This window comes from Ostrinia nubilalis, chromosome 1 (assembly GCF_963855985.1).
Source record: "Ostrinia nubilalis chromosome 1, ilOstNubi1.1, whole genome shotgun sequence".
Taxonomy (NCBI): Eukaryota; Metazoa; Arthropoda; class Insecta; order Lepidoptera; family Crambidae; genus Ostrinia; species Ostrinia nubilalis.
In genome coordinates this window covers 18,531,066-18,554,011 of record NC_087088.1, presented here as the reverse complement: position 1 = coordinate 18,554,011, position 22,946 = coordinate 18,531,066, and the positions used below count along the sequence as shown (strand labels likewise).

The following is a 22,946-nucleotide window of genomic DNA, read 5'->3' as shown; positions in this document are numbered from 1 at the left end:
GTGACAAAAAACTTTAAAATAGGTAGTTGAAACAAACTACAGCTAATTTTCATAGTGGACTGTACTATACGATAAACATGTCAGTCAATTTGACAACCTTTGTCGGAAACATTATTCAATGAAAATATTGTCCGAACCCTTAGTACTTCTCTTCGACAAATACATTAACACATTGTGAACCACTTTTATTTCACGACTATAAAAATATTTTAGCAATTTAATTCACAAAATCAATTGAACACATTTAAAATAAAGTTTGTTTACACTTTGACAGCAATAGACTGACATGCAAGGTGACATGTCAATGAAGTTTTCAGTTACTGTTGCCATTAAAAGAAATTAGTACCATTAGTTTTCCGCAACATGGCGAGGGTTTTTATGTTCCTGGTCAGGCTATACATAATAAATAGTAGTTGACTGACAACATAATATTTATGTAAAAACAAACCTACTGCTCATCTTTGCCATAATTTTATTGCTACTATGGATAGCTTACCTTGCTGGCACCTTCTTCTGTACTTCAGCCCATTCATGAGTTCACACCACAGTTCACTTCACACACAGGGATCACCGGTTTCTAGCTTTCTTCTTACGATTTATGCAATATCAATAAACGTAAATTATTTAACGCTAAGTAATTAAATCAAGACAAATAGGTTAGTTAGTTAGGTTATCCTCACTGCTTTACTTTCTAACTAGTTTTTTTTTTTCACTTTGTAAACTAACTTTCATCAAGGTGAACTACCCTACAAAACTTTTAATTTTATTTACCTACATAAGTATAATAATATCACGTAGGTATGTAATAACTAGCATATTTTAATAATGCAACAGCAAACTGTAAACAAAATATTTTATTAAAATTTTATTTTAATTATTTTATTAAAATCAACAGAAATCTAGCGGCCAACGGGATGAAGCAGCCAGCGGATTTTGTTGGAACTATTAATAATCCACCGCGTTGGTATTTAATCTGTATACGAATTGACGTCATGTCCTATTAAGGATGTAAAGATATCAGCAACAAAATATCGATTCTTTTATTAGAGAAATCTAACATCTACTTTTCAATTTCAATAAGTCTAGTAATACATTAAAATCGACACCTGCTCAAATAAACTGAAATCTGTGTTGTATAAGACCCTAAATGTTACTCAGAGATATAAGCAAACCAATGTGTGTTGCCAGTGATGGTATACGGATTACTGTGGGCCTCATAAGAAGGCTCAAAGTCACCCAAAGGGCGATGGAGCGGGCTATGCTCGGAGTTTCCCTGCGTGATCGAATCAGAAATGAGGAGATCCGCAAAGTAACCGACATAACTCGCAGAATTGCTAAAATCAAGTGGCAGTGGGCGGGGCACATAGCTCGTAGAGACGATGGCCATTGGGGCAGAAAAGTTCTCGAGTGGCGACCACGGGCTGGAAGACGTAGCATGGGCAGGCCTCCTTCTAGGTGGACCGACGATCTGGTAAAGGTCGCGGGAAGAGCCTGGATGCGGGCAGCGCAGGACCGTTCATTAGGGAAAACCTTGGGGGAGGCCTTTGTCCAGTAGTGAACGTCATTTGGCTGAAACGAACGACAATAAATGATTAATTTCGAGATCTCATCACGTGTAATAAGACTATATTTTTGTTAAATTATTTCTGTGAACGTAAACTTAATTTTACGTTCACAGAAAGTGAATACATATTTCCTTTTATCGGCCACTTTGAATCAATTGCTTCGAGATTTCGACACTTCTTTGTAAACGTTACAAGTCAACATCGATAACTTTTGGACACAATATTTTGGTACATCATGATGATGTCATCATCCCATCCCTAGTCCAATAAACTGTCAGGTTGACAGTTGATAGTGTCAGCTGACTGTCAGTTTGATTCGGTCTGTCCTGTCAGTGTCAGTCAGTTATCATCAGCCATCAATCGTCCATCTGGTTTACTGCTAAAAATCCAACTATTATTACCAAAGTTCTTACAATACAAGGTCAAGAAGATTGATTTGGCTGATAACAGTGCACTTATCTATGTTTACCATGTTCATGTTGTGTTGATACGGCCATAGAATGTCTCTCAAAACTATTTTGCGGCTTCGGTAAGTGACCACTAGTTTTAATAGTCTTTCCGACGAGATTTCTCTCGTCTTTTCCTCTAACCCTACCCTCTGACCAAGTAATCATGCAGATAATAAAAGCAAGAAATCTTTAGACTGACTTAACCTAAGTTTTATCAATATTTGGTGATGTTGCTGATGACATGAAAACATTCAGTTACATCAATTTCATCAAGGCCAGCTATTCCATTTGTAACCAATTGAGACTTCTTAGTTTGAATCTTAAAAGTTTTGTGAATTTACCATTTAAAGTGGGTACTTTTCCAAGTCAAATAGGTCATGGCAACTTGTAACCCACTCACAGGAGTGGCATTGTGCCTGCTGTAATAATGTGGATTTCATTTACAGTGAACTGGCCAGAAGTAGAGTATTGAATTTCACTCCAGTGGCTATCCGAAGCTTTAGCGAGAACAAATCTGGAGATCAACAACAAAGATGGCGGAGAAACTGGAAGATAACTGGATCGGTTCTACTTGGCTCTGTTCTCATTGGGTCTGCCATTACAGGTAATATTTTTGTTCTAACTACAATAATTAATACACATCATTCTATTGTTTATATCCATTGTCTGGTACCCATAGCAGGCCTGTTCATCTCCGCGAGTTTACATCGAAAACAAAACACGCACGATGGTCCACCTACAGGATACTATTTGACAAGGCCTCACATACGAGCAAACATTGACTCACGCACGCGTATTCTTGTGTATGATGGAAGAAAATAAAGAAAATGGTGTACTAAATACTGTGCAGTGTTTAACTGCCTAAATAATAATAAAAACACAGATTGTACTTTTTTAAGTTGCCTCAAGACACTGAGAGGTAAATAAGTACCTAGTTAATATTATTCATGATAATTCATGCTAAATCATGTATTTCCTCCGCCATTTTCCGCAGTTTGGCACCTCACGTCACATCATTTTACCGAAGTCAGCCCTATAGCTTCGGCGCAGTGCCGATCACTGACGTTTGTCAACAAAATGGTGCTTGACTCTTGAGACAGGCTAAATTACACCATATTGTTAATGACATTGAGCATATTTTTTTTTAAATACCTTCGCGAAGTAAAACTTCTGTACGTAGTACTTATTATTATTCTGTGCCCATAGTACAAACTGCTTAGTTTGTGATTGGACGGCACAGCGTATAATGTCCAAGAATATTTATTTATCACAAATATCTACTTTACTATGGTTTCGTGCCACGTAATGCTCCAGTCAACATACATTTAACATATTTTGTAAAATATTCAAGTAAAAGTTTCTAATATTTTCAGAAAATAACAAGTAAGTAATCCTTAATCCTTTTCTTAAAATCTATTAAGTATAGTGTATTAATTTTGTAGACAAATGCTCACCTACGTACTTTTATCTCTTTCAGATAAACTAGATGTCAAGCAAAAGTTGAAAAAGAGTAAGAAGGAAGCAACTGACGTAGCGTGTGAAGCCGGTGTCAAGCGGCCTGATCTGCCCACATTCAGGGCCGACGAGGTCAGCAAGCATGATTCCAAGTAAGTATTCTAAAGAATCTTAAACCAAAGATATTTAAAGTACTACTTACTAGTATTTAAAGTATTTAAGTATGTTTATAACCATTGTCTAGTACCCATAGCCCATAGTACAAGCTTTGCTTAGTTTGGGACTAGAAGCGTAGTGTAAAATGTCCAAGGCTATTATTTATTATAGACTGTAAGGCTAATGTAGTAATCATCTGAAAGGTTTAAATTACTCCAGAATTAGTACTTTTGTTTTTCTTTGAACAAATATGATATGCTTTTGCTATATTGTTCACTCTGCCTTATCTATTTACAATACAGATTACATAATTACATAGCTATCTGTGCATACTTATGACGTCAAAAGTAGATATAACCACTAAAATTATTTACAATAGTTTCTTGAAGATAGTTAATAGTAACAGCCATTAAACATCCATTGTTTTCGAGGAATGCGTCATGGGCGACAGTATTTTGAATTGCCAGTGATCTTCTAATAAAGGCTTTATTAATATTACGAGAATTACAAATGTGGGAAATTTTTTATGGATACAATAGAAATAGAATGTTCGTTCGTTCGTTCGTTTCAGCCGAAAGACGTCCACTGCTGGACAAAGGCCTGCCCCAAGGATTTTCACAAAGACCGGTCCTGCGCCGCTCGCATCCAGGCACCTCCATTCACCAGATCGTCGGTCCACCTAGTGGGAGGCCTGCCCACGCTACGTCTTCCGGCTTGTGAACAATAGAGTACCTAGATTTATGCTAAGCACTATGTACAATCTGATCTACTGGTCCCAATGCAAAACAATGAGTTACATCAATTTATAACAGGTATAATAATAAAGTTTGTATTTAACTGTGTTGTCTGATGTGCTGTCTATCCACAGGAAAAGTTTCTGGGTAACGTACAAGCATGGTGTCTACGACGTGACCAAGTTCCTGCCTTCCCACCCGGGCGGGGAGCAGATCCTCAACGCGGCCGGGCTCAGTATAGAGCCCTTCTGGAATGTCTACGGCATGCACCTGACGCCCGAGGTGTTCGGCCTGCTCGAGACTTACAGGATAGGTGTGTATGACTTACAGGATAGGTGTGTATGACGCGACCAGTTCCTGCCTTCCCACCCGGGCGGCGAGCAGATCCTCAACGCGGCCGGGCTCAGTATAGAGCCCTTCTGGAATGTCTACGGCATGCACCTGACGCCCGAGGTGTTCGGCCTGCTCGAGACTTACAGGATAGGTGTGTATGACTTACAGGATAGGTGTGTATGACTTACAGGATAGGTGTGTATGACGCGACCAGTTCCTGCCTTCCCACCCGGGCGGCGAGCAGATCCTCAACGCGGCCGGGCTCAGTATAGAGCCCTTCTGGAATGTCTACGGCATGCACCTGACGCCCGAGGTGTTCGGCCTGCTGGAGACCTACAGGATAGGTGTGTATGACTTACAGGGTAGGTGTGTATGACTTACAGGATAGGTGTGTATGACGCGACCAAGTTCCTGTCTTCCCACCCGGGAGGCGAGCAGATCCTCAACGCGGCCGGGCTCAGTATAGAGCTCTCTGGAATGTCTACGGCATGCACCTGACGCCCGAGGTGTTCGGCCTGCTGGAGACCTACAGGATAGGTGTGTATGACTTACAGGGTAGGTGTGTATGACTTACAGGATAGGTGTGTATGACTTACAGGATAGGTGTGTATGACGCGACCAGTTCCTGTCTTCCCACCCGGGAGGCGAGCAGATCCTCAACGCGGCCGGGCTCAGTATAGAGCCCTTCTGGAATGTCTACGGCATGCACCTGACGCCCGAGGTGTTCGGCCTGCTCGAGACTTACAGGATAGGTGTGTATGACTTACAGGGTAGGTGTGTATGACGCGACCAGTTCCTGCCTTCCCACCCGGGCGGGGATCAGATCCTCAACGCGGCCGGGCTCAGTATAGAGCCCTTCTGGAATGTCTACGGCATGCACCTGACGCCCGAGGTGTTCGGCCTGCTCGAGACTTACAGGATAGGTGTGAAATATAACTGCACTTTATTAAGATAAAAAGTAACAATGGGAGTACTCTTGTAGCAGAATTTTGGGCTGACACTGTGTAAGTTTGTTGTCGACACGACAAAATGAAGACAATGGAAGTAATCCCACACATTCCCACTGCTGCAACGCTGCTGCAACACGTGATCTACATAACAATAAACAGATTAGTTGGGTGCTGTAGCCCATTACATCATTTATCTATGCTTTCCAATATGTTTTAGAATGAAAATCAAATCTCCACTGATACTTTCCTAAGAAGTTCGGCCAATACTAAATTGGTGTAATGTGCGCGCTCCATACATGTTCACACTGATCAACAGTCCGACGAAACTATAGGCCGACAAAAAATTCTGTAGTCTGCGGGGTATTTAATCAGTTAGGCCTCCGTAAAGTGACTGTACCGTGAGAGAAGTACATCTAAAGAATGCTAAATGAAATACTGGAGATTGAGATAGTTAAGAGTTTATTGCTATATTTCGTAAATTACAATGTTATGCTAATGCTAAGAATGACGTGTGATTGCTATGAATGCGATGAAAGCACTGATTTATTGAACGGAATTAGAACGTACGAACGGCGGATTTGCTGACGGAATGATTTGAGTGTAATACAATATGTACACCGTACAGTGAAGAATAAGCGCCTATGAAACTAGGCCTCCGTAAACAGCTACGGGTCTATTCCCACCTCTCGTTCCCACTGCTGCTTGTCCCGGGGGAAAGTTAAACTGTCATTGGACCCGCAACGAAATTAATCAGAAGAACATAGGAGGAGTTCGAAGTTAAGGTTCGATTTCCCTCCATAAACAGCTGGCCTTAGTCATCAACCCCCTATTCTAAACGTCGAGTCTTTCGTCATCGTAGGGCGCACTTCGCTGTAATAATATTTTGTATATCTGAAAGTGTTGTGAATGCTTATACTAAAACGTTTGTTTTTATTTGTATAGAGAACAATAGTGTCTAGACAAACCTAATGAGGATTTAGGACGCTATTTGGATCAAATATGTAATTGCTCAATAATGAATAATAAATAAATAAATAAAACATTTCGCCCCACCAGGTAACCTCCACGACGACGACGTGGTAGACCACTCGGACGACGAGCTGTGGGTGCGCGAGCCCTACCGCGACAAGCGGCTGCTCGTCAAGACCGCCAAGCCTTTCAACGCCGAGACGCCGCCACAATACCAGGTCGCGCACTTTGACACGCCCAAGTAGGTATCGGTAGGAATAACGATAAAATAAACAAGGGCTACCTAAATACACTCCGACAAACGTTACTTCGACACTACTGAATATCGACATGACTTTACTTCGACACTACACTACTCAGATAAAGGCAGAAATATCCTTTGTCTGAGTAGTGCAGTGTCGAAGTACAGCCTTCAATAAAGGCGTAATATCCTTTGTCTGAGTAGTGCAGTGTCGAAGTAAAGCCTTCAATAAAGGCGTAATATCCTTTGTCGGAGTAGTGCAGTGTCGAAGTAAAGTTTTCAATAAAGGCGTAATATCCTTTGTCTGAGTAGTGCAGTGTCAAAGTAAAGCCTTCAATAAAGGCGTAATATCCTTTGTCTGAGTAGTGCAGTGTCGAAGTAAAGCCTTCAATAAAGGCGTAATATCCTTTGTCTGAGTAGTGCAGTGTCGAAGTAAAGCCTACAATAAAGGCGTAATATCCTTTGTCGGAGTAGTGCAGTGTCGAAGTAAAGCCTTCAATAAAGGCGTAATATCCTTTGTCTGAGTAGTGCAGTGTCGTAGTAGTCATGTCGATATTCAGTAGTGTCGGCCGAAGTAACGTAATGTCGAAGTAACGTTTGTCGGAGTTTATTTATGTAGCCCCTTTCTCATCCAAATTGCGACATTACCAATAACATTAAAATAGATCTAACGAACGAGTCTAAATGCGTCATTTTTTGGGAAGTACCTACATGAGTCTTGCAGCTTCACGTTTCGGCTGTTGTGCTACAGTCGTGATCGCATGTTGGTCATAAGACTCATGATCACCTGTAGGCCAGAAACTACGTTAAGCGGGCACCCGCATGGTTTCATACGGGCTTACTCCACTATTCCCCGTTGACAATCCCCGTTTATTAGGATTTTATTTTTAACGTAAGTTCCAATAATTGGAGTAAACGGGGAATAGTGGAATAAGCCTTTCATACGAAAGTCCCCCGCGCGGGTGCCCGCGACGAAGCACTTTGTATGCTTAACGCAGTTTCTGCCCTTAAACTTATCGATTTTGTAAAAAATTAAATCGATGCTTTATAAATTACTTATACACTTTTCAGTCGCACTGTACAAATCTAGCTAATTCAGGACTTGTCTAGTTCTTGGACTAAAATCTTTATGATAATAACTAAAATTAACTCAACCAACTCCACCTGTGTTGTTGTACTGTGGCTGTACCCGTTATTGTCTTACAAGGAAATGCAGAACTTAGCTAAAAATCTCAAATCCTCAAACCGGGCATAACTTAGATGATTATAATTTATTATGTATTGTCTTTCTTCCCAATCATCATCATCAAAATTAAACCTTATAGCGACTAGATAGAACATACACGTGTTTTTGTTCGCAGCGAATTATTTTACGTGCGCCAACACATGCCTGTTCCAGACCTTGACGCTAGCCGCCACAGCGTTCGCGTCATCGTCAAGGACCGCGGCGTCAGAACGAAAGACTTCACTCTCGAAGACCTGAACAAGTTTAAGCATGTTACCTTGAGAGCGGCACTGATGTGTGCTGGCAATCGACGCAGCGAGATGAATGAGGTTGGTGCGATAAAACTATTGTCTAGCTGTTTCATCGTCAAGGACCGCGGCGTCCAGAACGAAGGACTTCACGCTCGAAGACCTGAACAAATTCAAACACGTCACCTTGAGAGCGGCACTGATGTGTGCTGGCAATCGACGCAGCGAGATGAATGAGGTTGGTGCGATAAAACTATTGTCTAGCTGTTTCATCGTCAAGGACCGCGGCGTCCAGAACGAAGGACTTCACACTCGAAGACCTGAACAAGTTCAAATACGTCACCGTGAGAGCGGCACTGATGTGTGCTGGCAATCGACGCAGCGAGATGAATGAGGTTGGTGCATTAAAACTATTTCTTTAGCTGCTATAGTATTCGCGTCATTGTGAAAGACCACGGCGTCAGAACGAAGGACTTCACGCTCGAAGACCTGAACAAGTTTAAACACGTCACCTTGAGAGCGGCGCTGATGTGCGCGGGGAATCGACGCAGTGAAATGAACGAGGTTGGTGCGATAAAACTATTTGTTTAGCGGCTACAGCGTCTGCGTCATCGTCAAAGACCGCGGCGTCAGAACGAAAGACTTCACTCTCGAAGACCTGAACAAGTTCAAACACGTCACCTTGAGAGCGGCGTTGATGTGCGCGGGGAATAGGCGCAGCGAGATGAATGAGGTTGGTGCATTAAAACTATTTCTTTAGCTGCTATAGTATTCGCGTCATTGTGAAAGACCACGGCGTCAGAACGAAGGACTTCACGCTCGAAGACCTGAACAAGTTCAAACACGTCACCTTGAGAGCGGCGTTGATGTGCGCGGGGAATCGACGCAGTGAAATGAACGAGGTTGGTGCGATAAAACTATTTGTTTAGCGGCTACAGCGTCTGCGTCATCGTCAAAGACCGCGGCGTCAGAACGAAAGACTTCACTCTCGAAGACCTGAACAAGTTCAAACACGTCACCGTGAGAGCAGCACTGATGTGTGCCGGCAATCGACGCAGCGAGATGAATGAGGTTGGTGCGTTGAAACTACTTCTTTAGCGGCTATAGTGTTCGCGTCATTGTCAAAGACCGCGGCGTCAGAACGAAGGACTTCACGCTCGAAGACCTTACCAAAGTTCAAACACGTCACCTTGAGAGCGGCGTTGATGTGCGCGGGGAATAGGCGCAGCGAGATGAACGAGGTTGGTGCGTTAAAGTTATTTGTTTAGATGTCTCAGCCTCTGCGTCATCGTCAAAGACTGCGGCGTCAGAACGATGGACTTTACGCTCGAAGACCTGAACAAGTTTCAAAACGTCACTGATGTGCGACGCGGGTATGATGTTTTAAATAAAACACTGGCAAGCACCGACGTCCGTCCTGTGTGACGGCCCGACTACAACTGACCCCCCACCGCGCCGTACTAGTCAGTGTTGCCATAGCGCATACTCTTTATTTGTGTAGTACATCACAGCGGGTGCCAACAAAAAGCTTTTGTTTGAGAAGTTAAACAAGTTATCTTTCATTATACCAGATGGGACAATATAAAAAGGGATTCAGTGCCATCGAGTTTGCAAACCACATAAAAATGTGTATCAGTAGCTAGAGTCAACTGCCTTATTTTATCGCTTATTAGTTCGCTTAATTTGAGGGTTCCATTCCATTATGCTTCGACTTCCAATGACAAGTCGCGCGGACTGGTCCGCCTATTGGCCTATAATCGCGCCGGCGATGGCGATCTGCACGCGTTGGTGTGGTTGAAGCTTAGGCCGGGTTCCCACTATGCCGGACCGGCAGATCTCCCGGTCCGGTAAAATCGCCGGAAGGCCTAGCGGCGGTACAAATTGTATGAAGCTGTTCACGTTATTCCGGATTCGGCTTTTTTGCCGAGCCCGGCATTTTTACCGAGCGTTTTGTCGCTACAAAATGCCGGCAAAATCACCGGACCGGAGTAATGTGAAATACACTCAACATCAAATAAATCGCACCTCCCGCAACAAGCACTTTCAAACGTATGCATCCCCACTTCCCACCAATATTGGAACCATTTAAAAGGCTAGTTCTAAGCTTCATTTCATTAAAGGAAAGGTTTTTACCCCAAAAATGTGTCTTTAGAAGGATCCAGAGTCACTTCTTCAAAAAATAGGCTATTACGCTTGAGCCAACTTTTATGGCTATAAAACTGTTAAGTTGGGATTAATCGTTATCCATCTGTTAAAGAGGACAGGTGTGATCATTATTTGCTTTTATAACCATAAAATTTGGTCTAATTGATCCCAGAGGTGAGCCCAAAGTAAGGTCTCTTTTCAAGTCACATTTAACATGATAATCATTTATTTAGAAATTAAATGTGTTTTTCTTTAAGGATATTTATTGGGCTTTCAAATAACACCAATATTGTTGGGGCACCATGATTGTGTCAGAAGAAAATCTTTAAAATTCGCGTCGCGGAAGGTGCGGTTTATTTGATGTTGAGTGTAGTTGCGGCCCACCCCGCCGCGCCCGCACTTCATTCGGCTCGGATTTCGGATCCGGTGATCCGGTGTAATGTGAACACCCTTGTCCGGTGTCCGGTTTCCGGCAGAAATGCCGGTCCGGCATAGTGGGAACCCGGCCTTACACTTTTGTGTCTATCTTGGAGACAATTTATAATGTATCCCCATTTCCCTCAAAGCAGGTGAAGCCGGTGAAAGGCATCAGCTGGGCGGGCGGCGCCGTATCCAACGCGCGCTGGGGCGGCGTGCTACTGCGCGACGTGCTCGTGCACTGTGGAGTCGATTTGGAGAACACCGAGGGGAAACACGTCATTGTGAGTACACTACAATGAGAGATGATCAATCGTCTGTTATCTATACTAATATTATAAAGAGGAAAGATTTGTACCTATTTTTGTATGTTTGTAATGAATAGGCTCAAAAACCACTGAACGGATTTTGATGAAACTTTACAGTATTATTGTTCATAATATAGGCTATAATTTATGACGATCTGTGACAAACGAAATTTCACGCGTGCGAAGCCGCGGGCGGAAAGCTAGTCTGTTATAACTGAGGAATAGACTTGTCATTTTGATATATTTCCCATACAGAAACTGTCAATGTGCCAAACTTATTCTTCAGCTAAAAGTTATCCGATGATTGAAAAATCGGCCCTAGGTATCTGTTGTGTATGCTTAAATTGTGGACTCAATTTTCTTTAGGTGGTTACATAGATGCATATTTAATTTTAGCATATTTATTGCAAGCAAATCTAACAAAATAAAAACAAATGTTTAAGGTTCTGTTATTATTACATTACTTATTTATTTATTTTCTTTATTTGGAAAACATGCATCTTATAGTTTAACATAAGCCTAGAAATTGTGACATCATCCGATATTTTCTTTTTTTAAGCTCCAAATTTACCACGTTGAAACACCAGTCTTGTACTAAAGTCCTGTCGCCGAGCAGATATAATTTCGTACAATAACCACCCGCGAGCGCGATAGGAATAAATATACGCGCGAGCGATAAGGATGGGTAGCTTGGGGTTATTGTACGAAGTTCTATCTGCTCGGCGACCGGACTTTAGTAGTTAGGCTAGGCACACGCACGGCATGCACGTGACGTCACGATCAGCTAATTCAGATTCTTTTTTTTTTTTTTTTTTTAATAAATAAATAAATCTTTGGACAATTTCACACAGCGCCAGCTAGCCCCAAAGTAAGCAACTTAATGCGTGTGTTATGGGTGCTAGCTTAACGGATATACTACTTATATACTTTTTTTTTAAATACATACAAATTATACTGTTAACTGAGGAATGCGTCTGAGGAGGCGGGGCTTAGCTGTGACGTCACATGGCGTGATCATGGCCTGTTCGGAGGGGCGCGCACGCCGCTGGGAGCGAACGGGCTGGCGGAGCTCACTTTTGCTGCTGCTCTCGGATCGGACGGACGTTCACACTCTTGCTATTTAATTGTGTCGGAAATAGTAATTATTTTTATAAGTTATTGTTCTTTTGTTATAAATTAAACATTTTGATCGTTAGAAGTTTTTTTTTTTTTTAAGTAATAGCCGTCTAAAACGCTAATTATACATAGTAACACACAGATTCTGAGTATATTCTTTCAGTTCACAGGCTCGGACATAGACGCAACGGGCGTGAACTTCAGCACGTCCATTCCTTTATCCATGGCGGCCGACCCCACCAGCCGTATATTACTAGCTACGACGATGAACGGCGCCGCGCTGCCGCCCGATCACGGCTATCCGTTGCGCGTCGTCGTGCCCGGCGCGCCTGCTGTGCGCAGCGTTAAATGGCTGGGTACTCACTCTTTGGCTTGCTTAATAGTCAATATCTTTATTGCATTCCATGTTGTACATAAGGTCTTAAACAATCTTACTCACTCGCTCACTCACACATGACGGAGTCGCGCTGTCGCCCGATCACGGCTATCCGCTGCGCGTCGTCGTGCCCGGCGCGCCCGCTGTGCGCAGCGTTAAATGGCTGGGTACTCACTCATTGCCTTGCTTAATAGTCAATATCTTAATTGCATTCCATTTTGTACATAAGGTCTTAATCAATCTTACTCACTCGCTCACACATGACGGAGTCGCGCTGTCGCCCGATCACGGCTATCCGTTGCGAGTCGTCGTGCCCGGCGCGCCCGCTGTGCGCAGCGTGAAATGGCTGGGTACTCACTCATTGCCTTGCTTAATAGTCAATATCTTAATTGCATTCCATTTTGTACATAAGGTCTTAATCAATCTTACTCACTCGCTCACACATGACAGAGTCGCGCTGCCGCCCGATCACGGCTATCCGTTGCGCGTCGTCGTGCCCGGCGCGCCCGCTGTGCGAAGCGTTAAATGGCTGGGTACTCACTCATTGCCTTGCTTAATAGTCAATATCTTTATTGCATTCCATTTTGTACATAAGGTCTTAATCAATCTTGCTCACTCCTCACTCACTCACACATGACGAGTCGCGTTGCCGGCCGATCACGGCTATCCGTTGCGCGTCGTCGTGCCCGGTGCGCCCGCTGTGCGCAGCGTGAAGTGGCTGGGTACTCACTCATTGGCTTGCTTAATAGTCAAAATCTTTATTGCATTTCATGTTGTACATAAGGTCTTAAACAATCTTACTCACTCGCTCACTCACACATGACGAGTCGCGTTGCCGCCCGATCACGGCTATCCGTTGCGCGTCGTCGTGCCCGGCGCGCCCGCTGTGCGCAGCGTGAAATGGCTGGGTACTCACTCACACATTGCCTTGCTTAATAGCCAATATCTTTATTGCATTCCATGTTGCACATAAGGTCAACAGTCTCAGTCGCTCACTCCTCACTCACTCACACATGACGAGTTGCACTGACGCCTGATGACTGCTATCCGTTGCGCGTCGTCGTGCCCGGCGCGCTCGCTGTGCGAAGCGTGAAGTGGCTGGGTACTCACTCATTAATAATAATAAGAGTCAATATCTTTATTGCATTCCATGTTGTACATAAGGTCTTAATCAATCTTACTCACTCGCTCACTCACTCACACATGACGGAGTCGCGCTGCCGCCCGATCACGGCTATCCGTTGCGCGTCGTCGTGCCCGGCGCGCCCGCTGTGCGCAGCGTGAAATGGCTGGGTACTCACTCATTGGCTTGCTTAATAGTCAATATCTTTATTGCATTCCATGTTGTACATACGGTCTTAAACAATCTTACTCACTCGCTCACTCACACATGACGAGTCGCGCGCCGTGCGCAGCGTCAAGTGGCTGGGTAACTTCTCACTTACTCATTCTATGGCTCCCTCACTCACTCACCACTCACTCTCTCGCTCACTCACATCTCACTCATCGCTCATAGTTCCAAAATACTGAACTGTCCTATCCATGACATTGACAGTGGGGCGCCACCGTCAATACCGGATAGCTGGTTCCGATTTTTGCCATGTTGGAAACCATATAGTTGAACGGTGGTAGCGCCCCCCTGTCATTGAGTTTGGTGGGACAGTTCAGCGAGGGTCATCTATACACATGACGGCCGCTGAGTACTCGCTTTTGCGCTCACTCACTGTGAGTGGTATGCGGCGTCCCAATACGGCACCCCGTCTCGCTCAATCGGAGTGCGGTGTGCCTGCGGTGCGGCGTCGGAACGCACCGTCTGGCATATCATTGATTTTTATATGCAGGACGCCGTAGCGACATCGCTCCGGCGCCGCGCCGCGACCGCACCGCACCGTGTGACTTTTCCCTTATTCTTTTATTTATTTATTGATAAAGATCTACCATTTTGCCTCTCTATCTCCCTCTTCTCTCTTTCTGTAACAAAATTCGGAAGAATCTGATACACGTGAGGTTACCACAAGCCACATTCTAACATTCCATTCCATCTCCAGAATCAATAACTATCTCTGAAGACGAGAGCCCGTCGCACTGGCACCAGAAGGACTACCGCGCCTTCAACCCGTCCAAAACGTGGGAGACGGCGGACTTTGCTACCGCGCCGCCGGTATACAGTCTCCCCGTCACGTCCGCATTCTGCCGGCCGCAGTCCGGCGATACGGTGCCGGTTTGCAGCGGGCACGTGGTGGCTACGGGTAAGTGACGTCATCACAAAATCAAAATCAAAATCCAAAATATTTATTCAGTTTAGACCACAAGTGGCACTTATGAACGTCAATAGAAAATAATAAAAAAAGAAAAGGTAGCCCTTATGGGGCACTTTACATGTCTCCTTATCTTTTGGGCCCTACCAGCGCTTCGAGACAAACATATGGCAAGTGCTGAGAAGAAACGCCGGAACAAACTCAGTCACCACTTATTGCCAGGAATTAGGTATCTAACGGTAAGAATAGTCAAATTTAAGTACATCACACGTCGCGCTGGTCGCGTAGGTTGCCAGCCCCGAGCGAGCACGTGGTGGCCACGGGTATGTGACGTCACCACACGCTGCGCTGCCCGCGTTAAAGTGCCAGCCCCAAGCGTGGTAGCCACGGGTAAGTGACGTCACAACACGCCGCGCCGCCTGTGTAGTCTGCCTGTCACGTCCGCATTCTGCCGGCCGCAGTCTGACGATACGGTGCCGGTTTGCAGCGGGCACGTGGTAGCCACGGGTAAGTGACGTCACCACCACCACGTCGCGTAGGGTGCCAGCCCAAAGCGAGCATGTGGTGGCCACGGGTAAGTAACGTCACCACACGCCGCGCCGCCGGTGTACAGTCTCCACGTCACGTCCGCATTCTGCCGGCCGCAGTCCGGCGATACGGTGCCGGTTTGCAGCGGGCACGTCATAGCCACGGGTAAGTGACGTCACAACACGCCGCGCTGGTCGCGTAGGTTGCCAACCCCGAGCAAGCACGTGGTGGCCACGGGTAAGTGACGTCACCACCACCACCACGTCGCGTAGGGTGCCAGCCCCGAGCGAGGATGTGGTAGCCACGGGTAAGTGACGTCACCACCACCACGTCGCGTAGGGTGCCAGCCCCGAGCGAGCATGTGGTAGCCACGGGTAAATGACGTCACCACACGCTGCGCTGCCCGCGTTAAAGTGCCAGCCCCGAGCGAGCATGGTGGTAGCCACGAGTAAGTGACGTCACCACACGCCGCGCCGCCGGTGTACAGTCTCCACGTCACGTCCGCATTCTGCCGGCCGCAGTCTGGCGATACGGTGCCGGTTTGCAGCGGACACGTCATAGCCACGGGTAAGTGACGTCACCACCACCACGTCGCGCCGCCGGTGTACAGTCTGCCCGTCACGTCCGCCTTCTGCCGGCCGCAGTCCGACGATACGGTGCCGGTTTGCAGCGGGCACGTGGTGGCTACGGGTAAGTGACGTCATCACACGTCGCACCGCTTGTGTAGGGTGCCAGGTGTCCGGATAAAGCCGGACATAGTTAGGCTTTTTGATTGCGTCATCATCATCATCATCATTTCAGCCATAGGACGTCCACTGCTGCACATAGGCCTCCCCCAATGCTTTCCATATTGATCGATTGGTAGCGGCCTGCGTCCAGCGCTTCCCTGCTACCTTTACGATGTCGTCGGTCCACCTTGTAGGTGGACGTCCCACGCTACGTTTTCCGGTACGCGGCCTCCATTCCAGAACCTTTCTGCCCCATCGGCCGTCAGTTCTGCGTACTATGTGCCCTGCCCATTTCCACTTGCTTTGATTGCGTGTCCGGCTTGTCCGGCTTTTGTTAGGCTTTTTACATTTCGCAAAAGGTCCTCGCGCCCCGTCGCCAGATACACGACTTGCGCTCTGTCGGTAGTAGGGTTGGCAGGTGTATGGCTGCCCACGCATCAGGACGTTGGGCAACCGATGATGATAGTACTCACTCGTGAGTTCACTAATTGCACGTCCGGCTTTAGAGTAAAATGTCCGGCCAAATGAAGCACTGGAGTCCGGCTTTTGTGTTTTTGGACCTAGCAACTCTAGCCAGCCCCGAGCGAGCATGTGGTAGCCACGGGTAAGGTAGCATAGCTACTCAGGCAGTATTCTATTGCTAGCCTACGATGCGCGCCCGGATATAGTCGAACATAATTATCGATTTAAGATAATCTATAATATAAAAGTAAGCGCATAACTCAACATCGCCTGGCTGGACCTTTTATACCATTTTTTTTAAATGTTCCTTGAAATCCAAGGATGGTTTTTACGGCGAGGAAAATTCGAATAATTACAGGAAAAACTTAAAATAATTATCGTTTAAAAGCGCTGATAATCATAGCACGCATCTTATGCTAACGCATTGCTAGTGAACAGGATAATATAGCGCTTTTTTCTACCACCTACTTGTACCTACCTTCATTAAGTCGTTGGAGTATTGATGCATCATAAGGTTATCTAGTATATTTTTCAGCGAAATAAACTGCAGTGGTATTTTATACAGGATGTCCCAAAATTAGCACTAGACTTGTTCGATGCGTCTTAGGTTTAGTGTACTTACCGTGAGTTTACGTTAGGTGTGCTCGCTAGCGAGTACGTCAAAAATCTATGAAGATTTTATTTCTTGAAAGTAGCCGCTAGGGGCGCTGCACAATATGTCATACAATTGTGCATGTCATTTTTTACGCAGTCGCTAGCGAGCACACCTAACGTAAACTCATGGTAAGCACACTGATACCACCAGTGACATAGTGCTGTGCTAATTTAGGGACATCCTGTATACTTTCTAAATTCCTTAGTTAATTCACTTGTTTAACGTTGACCCATCTTGTATATTCAAACTATCACCAGGTTACGCGTACTCCGGTGGCGGCGCTAAGATCTTGCGGGTAGATGTGAGTGCTGATCAAGGCAAGACCTGGATCGAAGCTGAACCGACGGCCGTGGACCCAGCACCTCACAAGCAGCACTACTCCTGGATGCTGTGGAAAGCTAACATACCCGTGGATAAGGGGCAGAAAGAGGTAAGAGAAAATAGCTTCTATACGTCTCGAACGAATGCTTCGGAGTAACACAAGACTTAGAAACTGTGTGAACCCCGCGTCTCAGGAATGTTTAAAAGTATCGTGTACTTGTTTGTTACAAGGCGTAGAAGGAGGTAAAGATTACAAAAGGCATCTCGTTAGTCATAATAGTAATACAAGTCAATATAGAACAGAACATTTATACAAGCATCAAGCAAATAATGTCTATCTCGTAAGTGTATGATAAATGACTCGAGTCTAACTATCCGTCTACCCTCTAGTCAATGAAACATGGAACAAAAATGCCTGTGGTAGTCGTTCTTCTTCTCTTGATGCTAGTTGACTGTTCTCATCATCTTTGCTTTTCCTCTTAACTCACGAATATTATATATACAGGGTGTTAGGTAAATGGGTATATGAGCCGACACTAGCCCATGTTAACATGGGCATATAAATGGTATGGTGAAGTCAGAAATTTGATATCATCATTTTATTTTTTTTAATTTTCATACAAAATAAATTTTATAAAATACGATTTGTATGAAAAATAAAATAATAAAATTAAGATATCAATTTTCTGACTTCACCATACCATTTATATGACCATGTTAACATGGGCTAGTGTCGGCTCATATACCCATTTACCTAACACCCTGTATATACAGGGTGTTAGGTAAATGGGTATATGAGCCGAGACCAGCCCATGTTAACATACTCATATAAATACTATAGTGGTGTCAGAAAGTCTGGGAAAGGTACCATTATTGAGTAATCAGCTGATTCAGTTTTTGTCGCCAGATTGCGTCGTGATACCCCTGAAAATTAATAGTACGACAAACTTGCGTAGATAAAACAAATAACAGAATTCATTATTATTTTCTGCCTAAAAATTTTTCTCTGAGAGGCAAAAACCTTAAGCAGTTCCCCAGGAAAATCAGTCCATCTAAAAAGATTTAGCATAAGTCAAATACTCCCTTACCTTATTTGATTCGATTAGGATAAGTAAAAGTAAACAAAGTGGTCAAGAATTAATTTTACTTCATTGCCTGTAATTTACTTATTAAAATTAATTGAATAATCATTAAACTTGATAACTGATTAAGGAAAATGAGACATTGTAGGTAATCATCTAAATTTTATCATCGTAAATCACGATTATTGAAAAAAAACCTTAGGCATTAAAGAAACGTGTCCAACGCACTGTTTAATCTTTGAAGGTCAACGAAAGGTCCTATTGTTCTCGAACAATGGGACGGCACGGTAGCGAGAGTGAGACGCAAGACGTATCGCACGGCGGCTTTCACTTGCAAGAAAGAGTAGGGAAGTGACATTGAAGGCAAAAAATCGATTAAGATTTTTCTCTTGTTCAATAATAAATCGTTGAAGGATTTTTTTTTCTACAAATAATAAATTCAGGTGCCATTAATTAATTTCCAATCATTAATGGAGACGACATGTGGTTGGGGTTAAGTTTTCATTTCATGATTGACTAATGAAGGTCGAGTCGTCTCTGGGGTTAAAGTGTCGTAATTACAGTGCCGTAATTACAATCCAGTTGGTCAGTAATCTTGCTGATTGTCTATCAATAGCCTATCGAAGGGCCACCCAATCACTCATACTATCGTTAATAAAATATCATATTAATTATTTTCTAAGAAAAATAACAGCGTTTATCGCAAATTAAATTTAGCTAAAACATTTCCAAAAGCATGGCAGATTACGGTTTTCTTAATTTACCAAATAAAACTGTGTTGTTAGTTTTTTTTTTCAATATCTTCTATCTGATTTAGACCAATCGATAGTATGAGCGATTTCAGGTAGGTAGGTTCTATCAATTAATCGATAATTGATTTTAAGACATTCCTATTGATTACTCAGATGGTTTTCAAACAATTTGATATTTTAATCGATTTTTTGTAATATCAATATCGATTACCGATTTTATGGAAAAAATAATGACCTCGCACTAGTTGCACCGCGCATGCGCCATGCGGCTATGTTTATTTGTTTACATTATTTTGTCAGTAAATAATTTGCGTTCGTTGCGATGTTTTGTTGTTGACGTTCTGGATAATTAGATATTCAAATAGCTAAGTAATACAGTGAAATTATGGTGATGTGTGTTGAGTGGTGTTGGTGCAATAGGACTTTGTGTCTTCTTTAGTGTGATGAACGATTTATGTCCGGGAGACCTTCCGTTCCACGATGCCTTGTATCTTAATGTTTTCGCGGGTGGGTGAATCGACACCACCATACCACCGAAGGGAGACCCGGAGATCCCGTTCTTGAAAATAGGATTTCACTACAAGAACCTACCCGGTCACTTGAAAGCGTGGGAAGGTGAATAAGTGAGTGGATGGATGTGATAGATGTGTTGCGATTCGTTTTGTGAATTAGAGTGAAGTGTTACCCCCTGAATACCTTGGATTGCTTGCAGAGTCAATAAAAAGAGGTAAGTGAAGAATTGGTTCAAAAGTAATAATAAAAGTGGGCGGTGCCGACTCGCGTCAAAATTTGTGAATGAAATACCGTTTGACCACGTTTGACCTAGGAGGGAGTTGCGCGATCGTAGGGCTGTCCAAAAATTAAAATAATAATAATTTATTTAGTTTTGTATGGGAAAATATTTTTTATTAAATATTACGATATCCACTTTCTGACACCACTATAGTATTTATATGAGTATGTTAACATGGGCTAGTCTCGGCTCATATACCCATTTACCTAACACCCTGTATATTAGAAATGGGAAAATTTGTAAAACAAAATATACACTTGTTTCAACAGTCAAAAGACAAAACGAGCCGAAGTTTGAGAAACCCCAACAAGCTTACTTTAGAAATTTTACCAAAAACGATCCGGTTTAATAATAATGGTTATGACATGTGATGGCCATTAAAATATTTAACAAGATTCCTGAGAGAATAAAGTTACTCCCTTTTAATAGATTTCGAATGGAGTTGAGGAAGTGGCTAATAGAGGAATGTTTTTACTCCATAGGAGATTTTCTTAAAAATAAGACATTATAATAAAATAAATTATAATTTTAATTAATGATGTAGGACAAAATTTAAAATTTGCATGCTGTAATTAAGTATGGCTAAATAGGCATAAGTACAATAACTTAAAAATGTAATAACACCCACTTTGTGAAACCCTATTTAATGCAAATAAATTATATTTGATTTGATTATTTGATTTGAATAACTGAAAACAGGTGGAGCTCTGGGTGAAGGCCACGGACAGCAACTTCAACACGCAGCCGGAGAAGTTCCACGACATCTGGAACATCCGGGGCATCCTCAGCAACGCATACCACAAGATCAGAGTCAAAGTACAACATCAATAGTTTGTAAACAGCCTGTATATGCGCGGATTCACTTTAGTAACGATGGCCCTGATGGGACCCGCAATAGAAAAGGGGCCGTAGTTCTTAATGACCTTTTTTATGTTTTTTAGCCTAGGCATCGACCACCGACTGTTAGTTGGCCGATAGTTGAGTCGGGCTGTTAATCAGTATTGGCATGTATAAATGAAAGTACGCACACTACACCGATTTGATATCGGCCGATTCTTCATACAAATTAAAATCGGGCCCTACTTATCGGCCAACTAAAAGTTGGTGGTCTGCGCTTGCTTAGGCTTAAACGAATGAAAAGAACTGGATCCGTGACTAACTGTATAACTTCATAGGAATAGTTCTATGAGGTGAGTAGCCATAATGATGATTTCTAAAATACGATATTACTATTTTGTCACTTCCGAATATTTTTATAACTAATCTAAATTAAAATATAATTTATCCGTATCCTTCCTTAAAAACGGCCAAAGAACGCTTTTAGAAACTATCCAACTTTTAGTCAAACTCGCCATTTAATACTAATCATAAAATGATTTTAGGAATTATTTTGAACAATTAGTTAGGTATCTTATTTTCTATGATTTTGTGTTACATTTTCAGTTAAGAAATTTACATTCTTAGGACTTGAATAGACAAACATGAACAAAAGTATTTAGACAAAAGATCAGAGATTATTATTTTGTTTTATTTTCATACATAAAGTTTATTTATTTTAAAATTCAATGCATGCAACACAAAAAAGTACATGACAACTGGAATATTCTTAGATTTTAAAGTTACATACATAATTTATTTACTAATAATATGAGTTGTAGTAAAATTTGTTACATATATTTAAAGATTGTTATATTGTAGGTATATCTTGTAAAACGTATATTTTAAGTAGTTAGTAGTTATCTACTAACCCTCCCATCAATTTACATTGAGGAGGTATGTTTATTTGTCAGAAGAAATCCTCCTTTATTCTCAGTACATAAAAGTATACGACACAAAAACAGAATATGCTCAACTGAACACAAAACAGCATTGTTTACAAAAAACTTACCAGGTATGGCACCGCGAATTTATAATAAATTACCACATACCATAAGAAATAAAGAAGACTTATTTATTTTTAAAAAAATCCTACACGACTTTTTAATTGATAAAGCATACTACTCAGTTAGCGAATTCCTCCTGGATAGATCCATTTAAAGACATTATTCTACATAAATTGTTTGTTTGACCTTGTTATTATCAAATCTATGTGACAAATTGACATACTAATGTAATATTAAATTCTATCTACTAAATTTGACATTGTTAATTATTATTGTGACATTTAATTTAATTCTTTTGTATAATTTCTTGAATCACGAAAAATTGATTCTGTTGCATGCCGATATGGTATGATGTAGCTGAACAATATATTTTTTTATGTGACCTATAATATGTACCTACATTATGCAATAAATGATTTTGATTTGATTTGATTTGATTAGTTACATAATTTATATTATAGTATATATTTTTTAAAATTGAAAGTTCTATTTAGTAAGTTTGTTGTAATCATTGGCCATAATATTATACACCTATTATCTGAATAAAAATAGTAATAAGAAGTCAAATGTTTATTTTATTGTTATCAGAGACACTCGGTCCACAAACCTTTTACGGTAATTACACATTTTTAACTAAGATGTGTCATTCCGATATTCTGTTATCTTTTGTTTTACTATCACCCGGTTGCGTGAAGGAGGATTTATTTAATGTCTTTTTAGTTGATTTACATTTAAATATTATAGCTAACGTAAATATCAACTAGATAAATAATTTACTATTTTGTCGTTAAATAACT

At 42.4% G+C, this 22,946-nt stretch overlaps 1 protein-coding gene across 1 annotated transcript; it reads left to right on the top strand.

The window, feature by feature from the left end:
- Positions 1-1,897: 1,897 nt before the first annotated feature.
- On the top strand, positions 1,898-22,576 carry LOC135076857 (sulfite oxidase). The gene is made up of 15 exons (XM_063971330.1): positions 1,898-2,094; positions 2,461-2,618; positions 3,492-3,621; positions 4,494-4,694; positions 5,076-5,178; positions 5,315-5,444; positions 6,699-6,771; positions 8,917-9,024; positions 9,086-9,227; positions 11,037-11,171; positions 12,475-12,667; positions 14,736-14,936; positions 16,053-16,163; positions 17,576-17,748; positions 20,966-22,576. The coding sequence occupies exons 1-15, from the start codon at positions 2,066-2,068 to the stop codon at positions 21,095-21,097; spliced, it is 2,019 nt and encodes a 672-aa protein (XP_063827400.1). The 5' UTR covers positions 1,898-2,065; the 3' UTR covers positions 21,098-22,576.
- Positions 22,577-22,946: the final 370 nt, after the last annotated feature.